Source organism: Sinohyriopsis cumingii, chromosome 15 (genome assembly GCF_028554795.1).
Source record: "Sinohyriopsis cumingii isolate HCF-2022 chromosome 15, ASM2855479v2, whole genome shotgun sequence".
Lineage (NCBI taxonomy): Eukaryota > Metazoa > Mollusca > Bivalvia > Unionida > Unionidae > Sinohyriopsis > Sinohyriopsis cumingii.
In genome coordinates, this window is record NC_142975.1 from 112145052 (window position 1) to 112168120 (window position 23069).

The 23069-nt window shown below is 35.3% G+C and overlaps 1 protein-coding gene across 6 annotated transcripts in view; it reads left to right on the plus strand.

The window, feature by feature from the left end:
• Positions 1-17433: 17433 nt before the first annotated feature.
• Positions 17434-23069, plus strand: part of LOC149782500 (F-box only protein 15-like) — a 70615-nt gene continuing 64979 nt past the window's right edge. For 3 of the 6 annotated variants that reach the window (XM_089933920.1, XM_089933925.1, XM_089933926.1), the window contains exons 1-2: positions 17476-17639; positions 20697-20789. In XM_089933920.1, the coding sequence (XP_089790046.1) occupies positions 20728-20789 (62 nt within the window). In that variant the 5' untranslated portion in view covers positions 17476-17639; positions 20697-20727. The other 3 variants (XM_089933922.1, XM_089933921.1, XM_089933923.1) reach the window with 3 other exon arrangements.

Genomic DNA, 23069 nt, shown 5'->3' on the forward strand with positions numbered 1-23069 from the left:
CCAGCAACGGGGAATGAATTGACTACTGAACTTAGGTACAAAGACACAGTGATCCCATTCAAGAGTGCTATCAAAACTCACTTATTTCGACTGCAAGAACAAACTTAAAGACCTAATAATGTTTCCTACCTTAAATATTCTCAGCATTTTTTTTTCTTTTGTTTTTAATGTTTTCTAATTTCATGGTGTTTGTTTTTGTGATCATATCATTATATTTTTTTTAATCTTATATATGTTGTACAATGTTGTAAAACTCTTTGAGCTTCTAAAGATTAGGCATTATACAAAGTCCTCATTATTATTATTATTATTATTATTATTATTATTACATTTGTATTCATCCAAATGTATGGGATAGAGCAGCAGAGAAGGCGAACAGACCCAAGAATTCCGACAAAAAATAAAACAAAAAAATAAAATCATCTCGTAGAAAGGTCCAGATTTTTACAAATAAACGTTTCCTTGAGATGATTTTATTTTTGTTGAAACCAACCCCATCAATAAAACCTTAGTTCGAAATAGTAGCTGAAAAATAAAGTACTCTACATGTTTATTTACTTTTTGTTTAATTTCCACGGACGACCAACGTTGGTAGGCGCCCTCTCTGCTGCTATTAATTTTTTTAAATTACCACCGTACCAAGTTTGATGAATATTTCTCAACGCGTTCTCGCTGTCGTTTCTCCTCATCTGTTTCATCTTTATTTGTTTCATCTTTATTTGTTTTGTTCTTCAAGTAATATTCAAGTTCTGATGGTGGTTTTTCTATTTTTGGATTTATGTTCTTTCTTTTTCTGTAATATATCATTAAACTTCTGTATCGATCTCCACCGCAATTTTTGCAAATCTGATATAATCCTCTAACGCCGTTGTTACAACCAACACAACTTCGTGGACCAGCATGAGGGTTTTTTGATAAAATGTAATTGTGTTTCTTGCAATATTCTCCACGACATTTTTTATCACATTTGTTAGTGGTTCCTTGACGCAGCCACGCACAGTTGTTCATTATATTAATGATATCTTTTTAATTCAATTTAATTTTATCATCACCCCTTCAGCTGCTATTAATTAAAAAATTGTTATATCAAAATAATGGTACATCCAGAATCTCATACTGCAAGAATAGCACGAGAGAGACTAGAAGCAATTAATAAATTTCTTCCCGTGCGAGATTCATTTAGAAAAAATCTACAAGCGCAGCAAGAAGCACAAGCTGAGTACGAAGAAGACACTAAAAAACTGTTTAAGCCCGTCACTGCAGCTACTGAGAAAGTTACAACAGTCATCAAAGAAGATCTTCTTCCGGTATCAAAACAAACAGCAGAACAAACCGAAAAAATAGCAAGAAGAACTAAACAAACAAAGAAGATTTTACGAGATCTTCCAACTGATATAGCTGGGGTTCAACCTGCAACTTTTGGTGAGGAAATACTTGAAGATATTGGAAGACTTCGTGCTGAAGTCGCCGACGTGCAAAAAGAACATACACCTGAACCCGAACTAGTAGAAAAAAACGTAGAATTGATTGCAAAATTTAGGAAAGGGTTTGCTGAAGAAATTAGAAATACTAAAAAAGAACAATTACCCGAAGTAATATTAAATAGTATATTTAATAAATCTAGTATTTTAAAACCCCGTCATGAAAAAGTAAATGATGATAATCTTATTAAATATATATATCGCGTATATTACAAAAAAACCAAGCTAGAGGTCCAGAATACAAAATTATTAAAGAAGAAATAAAAAGACTTTATGGAGAGAGACTAAAACAACGAGAACAACTCTCCCAGTATCAACTTCATTCACCTTTACAACGTAAAAAAATTTCTGCGCCGGCAATGACATATTCACCGGTAGATTCACCACATGGATTTCGAAGAAGTAACTCACCTGACATACCCCCGGTCACCACTGAAGTACTTTATCCGGTGATGCAACCACCAGTATTTAAAACACCTCAAGATGAACCTAAAACAGGATCTGGTTTATGTCCTGATAATATCATTAATGATGTGTCACGGTTAGAAGTTCTCATAGGAGGAAAACGTGCCGGAAATAATTCACCAGAAATAATTAATGAAGCAGCTGATATTTGTCGGCGATTATTTCAAGGTGGTATCATGGATATCGGAGTTTACCGAGAACTTATCGATGAACTTGTTGATGACTAGTTGTTAGATAAATAACAAATAAAATAAGATGATCATACATAATAATCATCGTAAACCCGTGCAGGTCAGAGCGGTAAACTCACGATTACCATTCTACAGAGCTACTTACGGAGATGGACTTGGTGATGTTTTTCAGGGATTATTTACAAGGATAGCTCCAAAAGTAGCACCTGTTACAAAACAATTATCGATGAAAGCTATTGATATTGTTCGTGATAAAGTTCCTGGAGCAATTGTCAATGTTGCTGGTAAGGCGTTCTCGGCGATCAAAGATAGACTAGCACGATTAATGCGACGAAAACAACAACCACCAGTAAAATTACCAAGTACTGAGGTGATGCCAGCAGATGTCAGTAGAATAATAAATCAGGCTGCAAATCAAAAACTAGCGGCGTTAGTAGATCAAGGACTCGGTGAACCAGGGAATAATATTTCAAGTTTGATATCAGGGAGTGGAACTTCCCGAACGCGATAATCAACATGTTAAACGAAAATAATTATAATAAAATGTTCAAGCGCGTATCCGATGAAGCATTTGATATGGAGGCACCTGTCCTTAAAGATGAATCGGTACGTGATTATCAGTTTTACTCTTATGAAGCACGAATTCCAGATCAACGTGGAAGAATTGAACTACAAGTTCATGACACAAGTAGATACTTTTTATCCGCTGAGGCGTTTATTGAGGTAGAAGGTACAATTGTAAAAACGGATAACACTAATTATGGAAATGCAGTAAAAGTTGGTTTTGTCAACAACGGGATCATGGCACTGTTTGATAGCGCCACTTATATGATCGGTGGAAAAAATATTGAATCAATTCAGAAAGATGTCGACGTTGCTACAACAATAATAGGATTAGCAAGATATTCTGATGATTATACAAGATCAGCAGGTCCTACAATGATGTTTGTGAAAGATAATTCTAATACCCCTGAAAGCAATCAATATATAATAGGAACACCAAAGAAAACTAGTAATGCTGCTCAAGATGCTGATATGGATCCGGTGGTAATGAATCTTAATGAAAATTTAAACTTAGGATTTACAGTACGCAAAAATATGTTGTATCCTGACGATAGAAAATTCTCATGTGCAATTCCACTATCGCATATTTTTGGATTTTGTAGAAATGTTAGAAAGGTCATTTTTGGAGCTAGACACACGGTTATTCTTGTGCGAAAAGGTGATGATAACGATGCTATGTGGAGACCTGCTTGTGATGCTGGTAAAGTAATATTATCGAAATTTTCACTGTGGATGCCGGTAATGACTCCAACGATCGCAGAAGAACAGAAATTAATTTCTTTCATGGACACTGGTGGTAAATCCTTGTTGTCATGGTTAACAACAAGCAGAGATAGTATGCAAACTAACGTTAACGGTCGGTTTACATGGCATATAGCATCACAACATGGTGTTTCTTCACCACGACATATTTTTATTGCGTTTCAGGCCATCAATCGATTAGGTAATCAAGAACGTACTCATATGATATTTGACAAACTAGGTATCACAGATATTTCTTTGCGGATAAACGGACAACAAAAACCAACAGAGAATATACAACTAGATTATGAACAAAATCACTTATCGCGTGTATATCATCGTTTAATGTCATTCATGGGACGTGATCAAAATGTTGATACTGGGTTGCAAATATCAAAATATGATTTTTACAAACTGTATCCGATTTATTATTTTTCATTGGAACATCTTGATTTATCCAAGCAATCTGTCGTTGATATACATCTTAAAGCAAATTAAATACAGGTGGTGTTAATTATAGAGCAATCGCGGTTATACTCAGCGATAAAGCCATGTTACTTGAAGGTGGTAGTGGTCGAATGAGAGTCGTTGATGCACCAGTGGAAAATCTTTAATTATTCAGAAAAATATTATTTATATAAAAATGTCGTATGGTCATGTTAATGTTACTCTGACTCCCGGTCAGGTCAAAAAGCTTCAATCAGAAACCACCAGCAAATTCGGAACTAAAATATCACTAAAACGAGATCAGATTTGTGGTGGTCCAAACAAATTATCGTTGACAAATAATCAGATTAAACATTTCAATAAAGCCCTAGAATCAAAAACTGGAGTTCAATTACATCTTTCTCCGAGCGCTATCAAGGACATGGTTAAAACCGGTGGTATATTTCCGCTTCTTGCGGCTATTCCAGCGTTAATAGCTGCTGCTGCTCTAGCCGTAGCAAAAGCAGCGGCGTTAGGTGCTGTTGGAACAGCTGCTGGAATGGCTCTAAAGAAAGCAACAGGAAAAGGATCCAAAAAAAGGGACGCGGTCTAAGATTACCGTGATCTCGCTGGGGAAGAGGTCTGAGGCTTCCACGTTAGATGTTCCAGCATCAAATTTAGATTTACTTGATGTTGCTAAAAAATTAAAAATAAAAGCCTTTAGAGGTGTTTTTATGCGAGATCAATTACCAAAACAACCGAATAAACTCGAAACAGGTATTATTAATCTCGACTCAAATTCAGGACCCGGTGCTCATTGGGTATCATACGCGGTTGATCCACGTGGAATTGTTTATTTTGATTCATACGGGTTAGCTCCACCCGTTGAATTTATCAAGTATGTTGCACCACTCCACGCAAGAACCTCTGGTTCCAGAATCTGGTATTCAACGCTACCCACACAAATAATGACAGATCCGCCAATATGTGACCGTGAAGTAATTAATGTACTTAACGCTATATCAAAATCATCCAAACCACCACATAAAGTCGTGCATGATTATACAAGCAACCGCTTCGTTGCGCGTAAAGCGTTTTAAACAGATCTTGGATCTTAAAATATAATGGTTGATATTTACGGAAGAAGATCTTCTACCAGTAAGAAAATAAAATCCGACGTTGATCTGTCAAAGTACGTGACTAAAGATGAACTCGCTGATATCATGAACCTGGCTGGAGTTGACCTAGATGAGGTTGTTATTTTCCAGGATCGATATGGTAAATTAAAAACGAGCAACATCAGATGGAATGATATAGTTCGACGAGTACTCGGTGCAGTTACGGATAATATTCCTGTGTTTACTGACAACGGCAAAATCAGAGATTCAAGTGTATCATTTACAACCATCAGATATGAAATTGCAAGAAGCGTTGCTAATCGCGTGAAAAATACCGGTGACACAATGACAGGTGAACTTAGCATGAACGGGAACAAAATAGTAGCTGTAACAACTCCAAAATCTGACAACGATGTCACAAACAAACTATACGTCGACAACGTAGACAGTAAACTATCCATGTTGCTGGCCGAGTATGACGTTCACGTGGGCGCTTTTGCAAGATTTCGCAGAAACCATCAAAAAACCGCAGAAGAATTCTTCGGCACTCCGCACGCTATTGACATAAAACTCGTTGATATCAAAACTAACCTAGACACGATCAAACAAACACAACAAAACATCGTAGCGGGGATTCCTGAGATCGTTAATAAAACCAATTTGATTAAAATTTCAGCTGGAATAACTCCTGCTCATATCACAAACATCGTATACACAGTATCATCGGGATTCGCAACATGGTCGCAGCAAAATAAAACTATCAAATGTACCGCAACAGTCACTGGCGTGTACAGGCTGTCTGTGTTCAGTGCTGCAAAATTTGAAATATTTACAACGTATCCATGGCGTCATTCAACTGATAAGTTTTCCGGGGCTGTATCTGTTATATTAAATAGCGGAACCGAAGAAATATTTATTCTGGAAGCAGCTGATAAGAAATTAACCGCAACATCTTACTGGTGGTGTTTGGAATTTGTAGCTGAAACACCTCAATTGGTTACTGCATAAAAATATATGGACGGTGCACAATACAGGTACAATCAAGCGCGTGAATGGCAGGCAGCGCTAAAAGATCAAGTCGAACAATATACAGTAAAAGTAAAAAGATATCGACGACGATTAGTTATCGTTGATGTGATTGTTTATTCAGTATCCGCTGTTGTTGCTGGAACTGGTGTTATATTATCAGCGGTGACAATGATGGTACCAGTAGCCGTAACTATTTGTATTTCAGGAGCAACAACGATTGCAGGTGTGCTCAATATCATCGCTAAAACAATATGCACCTGCACGAATGAAAAATTATCCGATTACATGATAAGATTACATACAGCGACGGTCGCATACTCGAAGTTATCCTCGTTGTTATCAGCAAGTCTCAGTGATGGAATTATATCTGATTTCGAGTTTTCAATGATGACTAAAATATACGACGAAGGTATCGGTATTAAAGACATAAATACTAATAATGACAGAATTACTCCAGCAGATCGTGACTAATACAACTCCGCCAAAGATAACGATGATCTCGGTAAGTTCGTCTAATCCTGAATTTAGTATTAACTTTCCTACTGCAATTCCAGTGAAGGAAATTGCACTAGCGCAATTACGGGTATATTACAGCTGGCCAAATATCAGATCAAAATCATTTAATGGTACACCAGCAAATAATTTACTTATATTTGCTAATAAGAACAAACCAGATGGTACTCCTGACTGGATTGTTGTTGGAATACCCACTGGTAGTTATGAGATTGAAGAGATCAATGAGGAATTTCAACGTAGAATAAAATGAATAACCGGAAAAGAAGCAAAAATATCAATTAACATTCATGAACCGACGTTGTCCTCGACGGTTGAGATACATTCTCCTGATTACGTCGTTGATATTTATCAATCCACGATAAGATCCGCACTAGGTTGGCCGGATGTTCCTCCAGTGTATGAAGGACCACCAGAACCAACTCGGGTTGATTTTACATCATCGAAAAGTTTTCATCATAATATTAAAATGAATTATACAAGTTTCTGGTGGAATATAGAAAAACGGGTATGGGATAAACGGGATCAATTTCGTGTCGAGCGAACTGGTGAGTACTATTGGCTCTTACACAACGCTGATGGCGGTAATAACCTGTATAATTCATTTTACGATATAAATATCAATAATGTCATTAGTTACATAAATTCAGATCACGAAGAACAACTGGTTAATTTACGTGATAGTTTTCGGGAATATTTGTCTGATTTGACATTTACGCGTGAAGAACATATTAAACGAATAGAAATTTCAAATCATATAGCCGATACTATTGAATATTTTCATAACAGAATCATAAGTTTGGTTTTTGAATCACCGAGCGATCATGATTATAATCCAGATAGATTAAGAAAATCTGTCAATGATGTTATTGATAAATGTTTTCCTAAAATACTCGATGCATGGAGAAAACTAGCACCACTAGCAACTGTTCTCAGACATAATAACGATCCACATGGCGGCGGCAGGCACGTATCTCCGGGAATCGTTAATATAACCAGCACGATCGTGGTCAATCTGGTTTGTGACGTAGTCGATGGCAGCTATCAAATAGATCTCGGTAAATCAAATCAGGCTCAACAAGGATACATCCTATACACGTTCACACCACAAGTTTCCCCTGGCGATTTGATCGTGCAAGTACCAACCAATCCTGTTTATCTACGTACACATAATCAGTATTTGTCACGAATAAATTTTAAGCACAAAGACCACCTTAATCGCTTAATTGACATACGTGGAGAAGAGCTTGTAATAAATCTGTATGTGAAATCTTAATTAATCAAATAAATATTATATAATATACCAGCACGTGATGGTTTTTATACACGACAAAGAAGTACTTGAAAACGCCATCAGAACAGCGTTTTCACAAAACACAGAGCAATTTAACGTTAATTTAGTTATTGATGAATACGGAAGCGAGGATTTCTTATTAACACAAGAACAGTTAGATGAGCTCCGCCGAGAACATATTATCGTGATCATTTGTAACAGAGATCATATTCTAAATTATACACACTCCTGTATTAAACTCGATCAACTTAAAAAATAATATTTCAGAATAAATAAATAAATATAATCACTGATGGGATAAATTACACAAATTAATCAATTTTGTATAATCTGAAATAATTTATTATTATTCTGAAATATTTTGTTTTTTATGAATCAATCTGATGGAGTGATTGCTACTCAAAAGTATACAAATCAATCAGTTTATTAATTCTGATGGGGTAATTGGTACTGAAAATTATACAAATCAATCAGATTTGTAATTTTGATGGGGTGGTTGCTACTCAAAAGTATACAAATCAATCAGTTTTCCAAAAAATATTTTATTATTATTCTGAAATATTTTATTATTATTCTGAAATATTTTATTTTTTATGTAAATTAATTCTGATGTGATATACATGATGAGGGAAACTATATTTTAGACAGGGTTGCTTTGGTCGTTACCCGCTGACATAATTTTTCTTAAGTATCTTATGCGGGTACTGATTGTTTTTTTTTCGTTTCGTACTCGCTGGATAATCCCGATCTGATCTTTTCTACTGCGACAGAAAGAGGAATAAATTCATTTACTTGATACTTGATCATCGTTCACCATAGCCACTGACTGAAACATAGCTGCCTGAATCCGCTTTATAAACTTATATTGAGATGATAGAACATACTTATTTTCATTTTTAAGTTCTTCTAACGTTTCAAAATCAGATATTATTTTTTCAGGATTTAGTTCATCAGATATATTAATTCCGTTTTCTTCTAGTTTTTTAATAGCAGAAATAATGTCTTTGATATTTTCATGGTTCATTATATAATATATAAATCTATCGAGTCTTTAGCGAGTTCGTCGGGATGTTTCAATGAAGAGCCCCTATCGATTCTTTAGCGAGCTCAGATTATGGATGATTGTGGATGACGGGCCCCTATTCGAGTGTCTTAGCGAGCTCAGATTATGAATGAAGGACGGCACAAACATATATTATGAAATGAACTTCTATTTGAGTTTTTTTAGCAAGTTCATTAAGTATGAAATGAAATATATACAATGAATGAATGAGATGAAATAATTGAATAAAGGACGGCACAAACATATACGCTCAGCAAAACCCCACCCACAATAATCAAGCCCGTGGGTGATACGAAAATATGTATCAACCACCGGTTGATATGGTGATTGAGTTTTGCTCAGCGGAGGGGATTTTTGCTGCCGCCCCCAATTATTATAAAAATCGCAACTATGCGCACACCACCGACCAGTTGTCAGCCATGGGGATTCGATCCTGGACCGCGAGCATCACAGTCCAATACGATACCGATTGAGCTATCGAAACTTGTTACAAACATATGTTTCGGAAGTTAATATATAGCTAATAATCATTGAAAAGGAACTAATTTCAAATATTTTTCTCAAAATACAATTCTGAATTCAAGAAATACATTTTCACCAAACAAGTTAGATTTATAAAGCTGGATTAAGGAATTTCCTATTTACTATACCACGCCATCTATGATAGAACATCCGGTCCAGATCATCCAACTGCTAGATTTTTCCATCCTCTCTATTACGAGATTTTCCATTCGTAAATCTGTATCCGTGAACACGGTCAAAGGGAGTATTACTCGATAAATAAATAACCACACATACGTACACAATCTCGCATTATATTTCTGCACTGAACAAGGAAAATGCAACTGATTTTTAATTCCAAACACTATTATACACGTATTTCTGTAATCGAGTAAATACATGCAGGATCCATGTACTGTACATTGGATCTAAAATTAACCCGCCACGATCGATACAGACTAGACGCTGGTTTCTGCACTCAGTAAGCTGAAATGTACATGTCGGTTTTCTGTAGTTTAGATGAAATATATGTGCTGTCTATGTGTTGTGTTGTCCTAATGTTTCACGAATAGAACAGAAAAATACACGAACTGCACATTTTTGTAAGTTAGAAACCGTAGATGATTATGACCATATACCGAGGATCATAAAATTACCTCCCTTTCGTGAGTCAAAAAATAAGTAGTATAATAATGATAATTTCTGACAAAAAAAAAATGAATTTAATTCGAGGTGGTGATGATAGTTAACAATACTGAAAGGTGATTCTCTGTTTATATTTTTTGAGAAAGCGGTTTTATATATATTTTCTGCTACTTTTTGTACTGAATATGAGTGAATATCAAAGTATTTCGCAGCAGAACATATCGAACGAAATATAATTACTTCTCCAGTTTCTGTGTTTGTAGAATTTACCGCCCTTCTAGAAACTGTCTTACATCTTCCAGTATTACCACGTGCAGAGTTCTCGCTTTGTGTGACAACTCGAAGGTTGGATAAACAATTATTTTGAGGATCCCCGTCAACATGAGCAATAACAAGATCATTTTTGATCGCTCCGAAGAAACACTCGTACGTAAATCGATGACAGAGATATCTTTTCTTCCCAACAGTAAATCTAAGATAGTCAGTATTATTAACAACACCAACTGGTCCCTTCAACCTACAGTGTCTGATCACACAATTATGATCTGATTCATAGTTTGTTATGACAGGATGTGGGACAAATATATTTTGCTCCATTATAATAATATTATTTGTTTAAATCATTGTTTGTCTGAAATCTTGATATATAATCCTCCACGGATTTTATAGCGTTTTCACTATTATTATGTTTTTTTGTCATAATATCTTTTAAGTTCTCTGAACCGTTTTGCACCGCACTTTCCACATAATTCTGTTTTTCCTCGCACCCCAACACCACATCGCAGACACGGTATTGGTCCTAGACTTCCTCGCCGTATATTTTGTAAGTGCATCCAGCAAAATTCACCTCTACAGGATTAATACATCGATTTACTGAACCGATCATGAGCCATCTGCATTGAGACATTGTATATATAATATTCTTTATTTAAATATTTGTTTTAATTATATGAACGAGTTTGAGAGATTATCCCAAACTAGGCCTTCTAAATATAAATTCAACCTCGACAGATTATCTCCCGACTTACCAGTACGAGATCTGGTTGATCCGAAAAATAAAAGTTTGATCAATAAAATTCACGACGCCAAGAAAGAATTTTACACGGATGGTGCATCTCATGTATGGTCAACGTTCAAGATTATTCGCAACACTGTCAAGGACGCCACAATGAATGACAAGCGAGCGGCAACTATCATTAACTACATCGCTGAGTATGAGGGCAATCAAAAATATTTCTTCAGAGTAAAATTTATTGTATTAACAGAAACAGGTAGTTGGATTATCCGTGACAAATATGATCCTGTCCTTGGCAATAATAAAATTGCCATATTAAGTAAAAATTCCAGACCGGGTCTGTTGACGGGTATTGACAAACCGTATTATGAGCGAGCGTATCCTGTAACAGCAGTTATTTATGGAATCTATGAGATAAATAAAAAACCCAACGTTGATAAACTGACACCCATGAAATTTTCAAGGTTAAATTGTGTAGCCGAACGAGTAATAGAACACTTTACAAACGCGATGCGTGGAAACGGATTAACTGATTTAAGACGTGAAAAAATAAACGCGTGGGCTGATTCAGTTAAGGATACCGGTGCTACAATAAAAGATGTTGCTGAGTTAGGAAAAATATTAAAATTTCCAATAACCGTAGCGACAATAACGGGAGAAATACTGTACGAATCAAAATATAAATCGAAAGGAGCTTCAATAAATATTATTGATCATAACGCGCACGCATGGACCAGCGCAGTAACAATATTTCCACGTAATCGAACTGTTAGATTTTACCCCCCAGATATGGGGGGAGGCATGTTTGATTTTATCAACGAAATAAGTAAAAACGATCCTGTATCAGTATGGTTATTTAAAAGTAATGAGGAAGGTGGATTTGATCAGTTTGTTAGACCGAATGGTGAAAAATATCGAACAGAATCTCTCCATGACGAGATGAAAAATCTGGCGGAGAAGTGTTTAGAGTGCAAACACGCGGAAAATACCGATAAATTACTAACTAATTGTTTTACCGTTCCATCTGTTGCGCCTCATTTTGCTAGAGAAAGAAATTCATGGAAACCAACACGATTTGATTTACTTGAAGATGTACTCGCAAGTTGCGTCGAATACGGACACGGCGGATTATGGAATACCAAATATAAATACAATGATGTTATTTCGGTTGATATGGTTGCATGTTATCCGGGAAGTTTTCTAGGATACGGAGATTGTTCTGTATACTTTAAAAGATTTGGTCACCCTACAAACGAGATGACGCGAGTGGCAATTAATGGACCATTACCTGATTTTGATCTGACTGGATTCGCTTGTGTTGAATCATTCGAGCTTAACGAAAATCTTCACAAGATTTGTTATATTTGGTTTGGCAGACATTTTTGTGAAAAACGTTGGGTACCTATAGTTTTATTACGATATATACTAGATTGTACGGTACTGACATCTTTGGTGGTTAGTGAGGCGATTATATCATATCACGCGCAGACCGAAGTTTGGTTGCCCATGTCAGATTATATCAGTTTTGATGAAGTTATTGAGGAATTTAAGGAAAAATGTCTTGGTCTTTCCGAAGATGATATTATCAAAGAAGCTTCTAAAATTCTCGAGATTAAACTCAAAACCGCAAAAGATCTCGGTAGAAAAATTATAGGTAAATTTACTCAAGGTGGTGCATATGATCATAAAAGACATCACGCACGATTAATTCTAGATGATGCCGAGTACGATTTTATAATTGCTGATACAACAGCGAGAAATATATTTGTAGATCGAGAAAGTGTTTATTTTTCCGACGGAACAAAATTAGGTACAATCGTTAGTTACATAAATGATATCTCCCCACAGTATACTCATCTAAGATCTTCCATGTTGGCTTATGTTTCTATAAATTTGTTATCGATGATTAACAGATTTCCTGAGACCGCAGTCAGAGTCGCAACAGATTCGTTTTATATTTCGAGTAGATATTTAGAATCTGTTATGGAATTCACAAGTAATGATGAACGATGGGGTTCATGGAGAATAAAAAAAGGAAATATTACACAATTATACAGAATCAGCAGATGTTCCAATGAGAGATGTTTATCGTAAGGGTAATAAAATATCAGAAATGTCGAAAGCGCCATCGTTGAGTGATACAATAACTGGATATAAGACAGAATATCTCAATGGACCTGGTGGATGCGGCAAAACGACTCGAGCAATTAATGTTTTTAAAGATTCAAATATGATCGTGCTGACACCCACACACAGACTTGCTCAGGAGATGAAACAACGGCAAGTAAAATCGTGCACGTATCATAGTTTCTTTCGGTGGCGCGGGGATACATGGACTCCTGAACAAATGGGAGAAAAATATATACCTAAAATAATTATTTGGGACGAGATATGTACGGTGTCATTGAATACATTAAAAACGTTTCTTGATTGGTTGCTGACGAAAAATACCGCTATAATAATCTGTGGCGATCATGGTCAACCGCCGCCTTTTGTTGGACCATCTCCACATGATTGGTTAAAAAATTTCGTTGATTATTACGAAGAAATAGATGATGATCATAGAGCTCTCGATGCAAATTTAAAGGAATTTAAAAAATTAATCAGATTACAATCAAACAAAATTCAGTGTGAAATAATACGCGGAGTAATCTCAGAGACCTCAATGAGTGATTTTCTAAATTTATGGAGACCCAACGATTTGATAGTAGCAAGCAGAAAAATAATCAGAGACGCTTTACAACAGCAGTTATTTCAGCTGCATAAAGAAAAATACTCAGAATTACCCGTACCGTTGTGTTATAGACCATCAGATACACGAAAACAGAATATTAATGTTGATATTCCAGGACAGACTGAGAATCAAAATCTCGTATTAAATGATATTGTCGCTGTTGATATCAGTGTGGTCGAAGATGCATTACGCGCTGACAAATCTCCATGGGTGTTGGGATACGCTATGACGATCCACTCGTCTCAGGGATTAACTATTTCTGACACACGAGTCTGGATTGTAGACGATCGTATCGAGTGGTCAAATTTAGTCTATTTAGCGGTATCAAGGGTGAGAAAAAAATTTCAATTACGGAGAATTATAATTCCTGAAATCGTTAATAAATTTAACGTCATTGATGATGATATAATAAGAAAAAAATTAATCGGATACAAACAATCTGATAAAAAAAATAAACGCGACTTTGATCTTGATGTTGAATTTATTATTGAGTTAAAACAGCAGCAGAATAATAATTGCGCAAGTTGCAATTGTATAATGCTGTGGAGGTATTCGAGTAATGATTCAAGACAATTTACCGTAGACAGAAAAGATAATAGTCGCGGTCACACACGAGAAAATGTGATGTTGACTTGTCTTGAGTGTAATCGACGTTCGTGTGCTGGCACCCTTGGCGCTAGTTAAGTGATCGCGGTGGTAATTGTGTATCCTCTGGAATTATTTGTAATTGTTAACGTGTAAATCCACGTTGAGGAGCAGCCGAATCTAGTCTGTAGATTGCAGGTCTACCTGAGAATCTTGTCACAGTGGATATTTTGTGTGTGGTAACACTCCAAATGGGATCAGTCGCTCTCGCTTTACCACCTTCAAGTTCACCCGGTTCATATACATATCTAACTGTAACATCACCCAATATGTTTTGCTTTTCAATATTCTTTCGTTGTAATGGTATATTGTTTTTGTAATTGCATTAATGGGTTTCATGTTGGTTGTTCGTGTAATCTCATTATTTAATGCAGCTATCACGCTTGGTAATCTTGCAACCCATTCGCGAGATCCTTTATCTTGAATAAATTCCTTAGCGTATTGATATCCAAATAGCCGCTCAGCAAGTGTTCGATTAAATCGCTCAACAAAATTTCCTGATCACGGTGAATTGCAGTATGACCTCGTCGTATTTTGGTATTATGTTGTTTCATTAACGATGATACTGGACCAAGAAATTCCTTACCAGGATCAACCTGTAGTAGCCGTGGCCATCGCAGACCACCTTGTGGTCCGGGTCCTCGTTGATAAATTCGTTCAAACGCATCGGCTACTTCAGATGCTGTTTTCGTTGATAGCGACTCTGCCTCTTTATATCTACTTGCAACATCAACTACAGTTAACGCGTATTTATATGTTTTTCTGCGTACAGTTTCATATGGTAAAAACAGAATATCAGCTTGATGAACTTCATTAGGAACATTAACATCGAAATACGCGTACTGAATTCGTTTCGGTGGTGGTAGATAAATTTGCCATAGTGCCTGTTTGGATAACCACGCTTTAGCAGTAGAATGTTTAACCGCTGCTGCATCAGCAAGTTTACCAATTGCTGCTTTGCCTCTCCAATATCCTCTTGGTGAATAATAAATTAATTCCATTATATATTACCAGACCCAAACGCTAATTTACCTTTCATCTCAGATCTTACTAACCAATTAGCTAATGATTCTCTGATATTTTTATTTTTTTATAGAATGTAATGCATGAATTAATTTCACATCTGCAATATGCTTGTTTTGTAGATTTTTACTTTTATAAGCTACATCATGAACATGACAAGCTTTATCAATAGCGTTTACTGGTTCCTCGCCTGGTTTTGGTTGATCTTGATTATCAAGTCTAATATCGAGTCGAGTACCAGGACCGCAATAATTATATCCTGGTAGATGTTTTTCTCCTGAGTATTTAGCCCATGGAGTACCTGGAAACTTTGACATCAAATTAGCAATATCACCACCGCGCTTATTAGGTAAAAACGAAAATTTCTTTCTACCGCACACAGAACATTTTCCACCATGCGCTATTTTTTTATTTTTTATTGCAACCGTAGGTAAATCAGTAGTTGGAGTTTTAGCTTTACAGCGTAAACAATATAAATTCATGTTATAAAATATATAGATATAATTGATTTCTCAGCGACAAGAAAACGAGAACCTGTTAAGCATCATCCTGCGCTACCGAATTCCATCAGAATGATTATCATAGGACCATCTGGATCGGGTAAGACGCAGTTATTATTTAATCTGATAATGAGATGGTTGAAATGGGATAAATTATATTTAGTAGCACCATCCGTTGATGATCAACGAAGTTATGATGTACTTAAAGATTTCAATGAAAACGCAAGATTACTGGACGAAGATAATGATGTTATAGAGTTTATAACAGATATTGATGAAGCACCGTCCGTTGATGTTTTAGACGGATTTATTAATAATTTAGTTGTGTATAATGATGTGATGCTAGATAAACAATCAAATCCAGCCAGAATATTTTCTCCAGGTAGACATAAAAATACAGATGTGATCTATGTTACTCAACGATATACACAAATACCAAAAGTAATCAGGGATAACTGTAATATTTTAGTTGTGTTTAATGGCGTAGAGACACAAACACTTAGAAATATTCATCAAACCTGGTGCAGCGGTGACATGGATATAATTAAATTCAGAAATTTCTTCTCACGAGCGCAAGCTACTCCGCATGGATTTATAACAATAAATTTGCACGATTCTAGAACAAGATATCGTGTAGGTCTTGATAAAATATTTGGATAGCAGGGGTGATGATAAAATTAAATTGAATTAAAAAGATATCATTAATATAATGAACAACTGTACGTGGCTGCGTCAAGGAACCACTAACACATGTGATAAAAAATGTCGTGGAGAATATTGCAAGAAACACAATTACATTTTATCAAAAAACCCTCATGCTGGTCCACGAAGTTGTGTTGGTTGTAACAACGGCGTTAGAGGATTATATCAGATTTGCAAAAATTGTGGTGGAGATCGATACAGAAGTTTGATGATGCATTACAGAAAAAGAAAGAACATAAATCCAAAAATAGAAAAACCACCATCAGAACTTGAATATTACTTGAAGAACAAAACAAATAAAGATGAAACAAATAAAGATGAAACAGATGAGGAGAAACGACAGCGAGAACGCGTTGAGAAATATTCATCAAACTTAGTATGGTGGTAAATTTAAAAAAAATTAATAGCAGCAGAGAGGGCGCCTACCAACGTTGGTCGTCCGTGGAAATTAAACAAAAAGTAAATAAACATGTAGAGTACTTTATTTTTCAGCTACTATTTCGAACTAAGGTTTTATTGATGGGGTTGGTTTCAACAAAAATAAAATCATCTCAAGGAAACGTTTATTTGTAAAAATCTGGACCTTTCTACGAGATGATTTTATTTTTTTTTGTTTTATTTTTTGTCGGAATTCTTGGGTCTGTTCGCCCTCTCTGCTGCTGATAGCCTTTGCTGGAATAGTTTTAGGAACCATGTATTTACCGGTTTATTTTAATTCTCTCACATGTTTTAATAGGCTCTTCATTTGGAATACACCTCTGTTCTTCCTTAATTTAGTTGAGTCCAAAAGACCGGCGAATATTGTTTTGTGCTTCCGTGGTTACTATCTTATTTCGCGTTCAGTCATTGGAATATTTCAGGACAAAAATTGACTAAACTAAGGGATCAGTTCGTGGATTTATACTATATCTTGCATGGCATTGATATTTCAGAACTGCGGATAAAGCGAGAAGACACGGACATGTGGCTATTTGATCGTTGTTTACACTGTAGAATATATTTACTTTCACTGTCTCAGGAATCCGTAGTCCTACAATGTAAGACATACCACATGCTGGTTTGTTTTGGCGCCCAAAACATAAATATCAGCTTCAAGATCTTACATGTAGGACTAAGGAATCTGATAACCCCAAATATACACTATATAAAAAAGATTTTAAAAAGTCCCCTACTCCAGTTGAGGCTCTTCTTAAGTTCATAAGTATTAGGGTTGACACGGGTTAATGAAAGCATTACTAGTATGAGCTTCCTCTAATGTTACCTTCTCCGTTTTATGGATATCTATACAGTTAAGCGTGGAGGGGAAAGATGAGAGAAAACTCTGATTACAAATAACTGCATATGTTTTTTTAAAATACTTTTCAGTCAATTATATTATTATTGGATTAGGGTCTTGATACTTACTTTCATGTCTGAATCAATCAATCTTACCTGAAAAGTTATCCATAATTGCAAGTGAAAAAACTTAAAACTTTAACAAATAATTTAGAAAAGTCTGCAATTTAGGTGTTTATGTAAGAATTGTTGGCTGAAGATGGAGTAAAACAAATGGATAGAGTGTGAGAGTCATATTGATAAATACTAAATCTTCATAAAATATCCAGTTTATTTGATACAACAGTATATATATATATATATATATATATATATATATATATATATATATATATATATATATAAACAGATTTTTAATCTTTAAACTAGTACTTTTAATCCATGATTTTATTGACCAACATGATGGTCACTGTTCCAATTAAGATATTTACTTACAGGCAAAAACATTTCCATAACACAGCTAGCATGGATGAATAATATTCATTGTAAGGCAAGTAATATTACATGTAAAATGCCCAGATTTACATAGGAACAAGAAGAAAAAAAGAATTAGGGGATCAATTTCCCTGTATAATCTACACCTGGTTTGTAGGTAAAAGTTGGAATTGCAATCCCAGACTTGGTTCAGACTTTTCAGGTAAAGCTTAATACCAAATTTTGATAGAACATTAGACTGGATATAACAGTTCTTTCACATCTGATAGCAAGTACATTGTGAGAAGATGTGATTTCATTAATCATAGTTTGAAAGGCACAGCATTTTTAAAAAACTAGTGTGACCTACAGTATCAGTCATTGGATTGATACATTCAGTATTTGGCCAGGTAAACGGTGTAGCAAGAAATTCATGACCTTCTCCCAAAATTAATTCTGCATATTTGATGGGAATTTTGGCCACCTTTCCAGTAGTTGCTGGGATTGCTTGGGTGCTGCTGTGATACTGGCCTAGTTCTGTTATTTTAGGAGGCTAGCTCCAGCTTCAGTATGCAACAAACAGAGCTGACTCTGTAACTATATAAAATAAGTGGAAGTGTACTACTTGAAGAATTGGTAGAGTGCAAACTTTATAAAGTCTATGCATTAAAAACAATTCCTCAGCAAAATCTTTTAATGAGGAATAAACCCAGTGATATAAAATTGCATAAATTGCTGAAAAATTTAGAAATTTGGTGTAGGTGCCTATAATACACAACAATGATCATGTAAGTATTATTTATTTGAAAGCAGAGATTCTTATTTAGTTCCCATTTGGCATGTAACTCTATGGGCACATCAGTACACAACACAGATATTAATTTTCCAGACAAATTAGCCAGACAGAACGAAAGAAAAGTTGTATATATTTTAATAATTGTTTTCAATGAAAGCACTTAGAATTTTGTGCTTTTGATATTTTTATGTCTGGAAACAAAGTGCAGTATTAGGAGTATATAAATTGAGAGTGCTGCACGGTTGTAAATAATGTACAAATTGAAAGTGCTGGACCATAGTAGGACATATACAGACTGATAGTTCTGGAGCACAGTAAAACATACATTATGCAAACTGAGTGTGCTGGACCATAATAAGATATACAATATGTATTTAAAATGAGAGCATTAGACCATAGTAAGACTGAAATGAATTGAGAGTGCTGGACCATAGTAAGACATATACAAATTGAGTGTTCTGAACCACAGAATGACATATATGCAAATTGAGACTGCTGGATTATATTAAGATATACATGTATACAATCTGACCACACTGGATCATAGTAAGACATACACAAATTCAGGGTGCTAGATCATAGTAAGACATATGTAGACTGAGTGTGCTTTACCATTGTAAAACATACATGTATACAAATTAAGAGTGGTGGACAATAGTAACACATATAAATTGAGTGTACTGGACCATAGTAAAACATACATGTATACAAATTGAGAGTGTTGGACCATATTAAGACATATACAAATAGAGAGTGCTGGACCATATTAAGACATTCAAATTGTGTGTGCTGGACCATAGTAAAAAATGCATGTATACAAATGAGATTGCTGGACCATAGTAAGACATAAATGTGTACAAATTGAGTGTGCAGGCCTATAGTAAGACATGTATATAAATTGAGAGTGATGGGCAATAGTAAGACAAATACAAATTTAATGTGCAGTCTCGTAGTAAGACATGTATACAAATTGAGTGTTGGACAGTAGTAAGACATATACAAATTAAATGTGCAGGCCTATAGTTGACAATCAAATGATTTGTGCTGGAACATAGTAAGACTTGCATGTATACAGTTGAGTGTGCTGGACCATAATAAGACTTGTATAAACTGAGTGTGCTTGACCATAGTAAGACATACAAATTGAGTGTGCTGGACCAGAGTAAGACATAAATGTATACAAATTGAGTGTGCAGGCCTATAGTAAAACATATATATAAACTCATTGTTGGACAATAGTAAGACATACACAAATTGAATGTGCTGGCCCATAGTAAGACATACAGATTGAGTTTGCTGGACCATGGTAAGACATACACAAATTGAGAGTACTGTATGATAGTAAGACATATACAAACTGAGTGTGCCTGACCATGGAGTATTTTCAGTGGAGTCTTTACATCAACAGGGGACTGATGGAATATATAACCTTTAGATGACTCTTTCTTCAATGTAGGTATTGTAGATAATTATCATTCAGTGTGTATGTTTCCAATTTCAGGAAAATGAGTTGAACATGCATAGAAAAACATATGGCTTCACAACATAGACAGCAACTTCGACAGTATCTGGATACACACAAGAATCGTAAAAGGTACAGCCATGATAAAATACATTTGCACAACACTTGGGAGATGCCAACTACAAAGCTAAAAAGTTGGAATTAGATGTACATAATGTAGATTTTGCAAATTTTGACTTCCTTATAGAATTAGGTAAGTTTACCATGAGTAGTTCTGTGATATTATTATATTATATTATATTATATTATATTATATTATATTATATTATATATCATAATTACTGATAATTACATTTTATAGTAAAACATCAAAATTTGATATCTGTTAAATTTGTTAAATTGTTTGTACGTTAGTCACTAGAGTATGCACATAACAATTCATGTGTTTCTTTTTTTCGAAATCGGTGGCGTCTTAACCAGTCAGCATTGACATTATAGTGAAAACAGTATTTATTTGCAATGACAACTATAGAACTTTACTTTGTCCAGAACTAGTAATAAATTTGTTCTACAATCAGAAGGATTGTTAACTTGAAAACAAAGTGACTTATGCCTCTACAGGTCTTATTGAGCCATGTGCACTGGCAGAAAACTTAGAAAATGTCATTTGGGAATTAAATCGGGCTGATGGAAAAGGAATATAAAACTTAAATCAAGACTTCTTTTGCATAAAACATAGTGTTTATGCAGCAAAACATATATATTAACACAAATACAGGTTGTTTAGACTTGCACAAAAATAGAAACAATATACCTGTTAGTAAACAGCCATGGTTAACAACATAGATGGACACTTCACTTTGCACTGAGTGTTATTTAATTTACCAGTAATATTTTCAAATTATTAAGTTTCAAATACTGTAACTGCTGATACAAGTACTGTGTATCTAATACCATCATGAAACAAATAAACTGTGCATACCACATATGCATTTGTGAATGGGAATAGTGGCATGAAAACATAAAATATTTGAATTGATAGTATTTTTATGTACTGCAGATATCAAGTTTCCAACATTACGAATACATGTATTCATTTTTTTGTATGCCATGCTTATAAGACAAGCCCTACTCTGCTGGAATAAAGTTTTCAGCAATAAAGGTTGACTTATAAGCAAGTATATACAGTACTTGGAGGATTGCCATGAAACTTTAAATGTACAATCATTCCCAGGGTCTAATTGGTTGAAATGAAATTGGTGTTCATGAAACATCCATATGAAACATATGGCTGCCACATTGGCCATCTAGAAAATACTGAATTGATCACATTAACATGGGGTTTTCACTAAAATAATTCTTAAAATGTGTTCATGGTCTTAAGTCAAAATGGTGCTGATCTGACATTCAACTTGGCCACTATGGCAGTGACCTCTAAAATCACGTCACTTCTACAGAATGAGTGGTCATATTGATTGAGGTTTTATAGATAGTTTTTGTTGTTCTTGTGGGTTTATTGTCATTTTTCAGCACACGATGGCACATTATACATGGCATCCAGTATAAATGGTGGATGAAGAACCCAAATACTTCTTATGATGTCTAGATCATTCTAAATGACAGCTGTAACTAAAAATAACATTTGTAATAACATTCACACATGGTCACATTTTAGACTGGATTCTTCATAGACCTGATGATAGGATTCTACGGTCCTCCCTGGTATCCCATGAACTTGCATCAGATCACCTCTGCATTATATGCCATCTTGATGTATCCTTCCCTAACCCTCCACCTTCATCTGCTATTAAGAGAAACCTCTGTATGATAAATAGAACCAAACTAATGCATGACATCCATGCAAACCTAACACATTGCTTATCTCTTACAGCAGAACAACTCGATAACTGCCGGCATTCATTGCTCGACAAACATGCCCCAGCTACCAAGTGCAGAGTATCAATTCATAAGTGTTCTCCATGGTATAGCAGTGTTAGGGACCAGCTTTGCACTGCTAAAAGAGACCGTCGTAAAGCTGAAAGGCTTTGGCTTTCCACCAGACTCAATATTCATAAGCAAATCTATGAAGCCGCTAAGAAGAATGTCACAAATATAGTCCATGCAGTGAAATCAGCCCACTACACTACTAAAATCATGGAAAGTTCCAGCTGTAAAGAACTCTTTGAGATTGCTAACAAGCTAATGTCAAGGAACAAATCTACACCACTTCCAACTACCTTCTCTCCAGTCATCCTTCCAGACATGTTTGCAAATTTCTTCCGTGACAAAGTACAAACCATTAGGGACAAGCTTGACACCACAATTTCAATTGACTTGTCGTCACCATACAGTTGGGATACAGAATTTGAGCGGCAACCATTTGCAGCATTTGAACCTGTCTCTATGGATTTC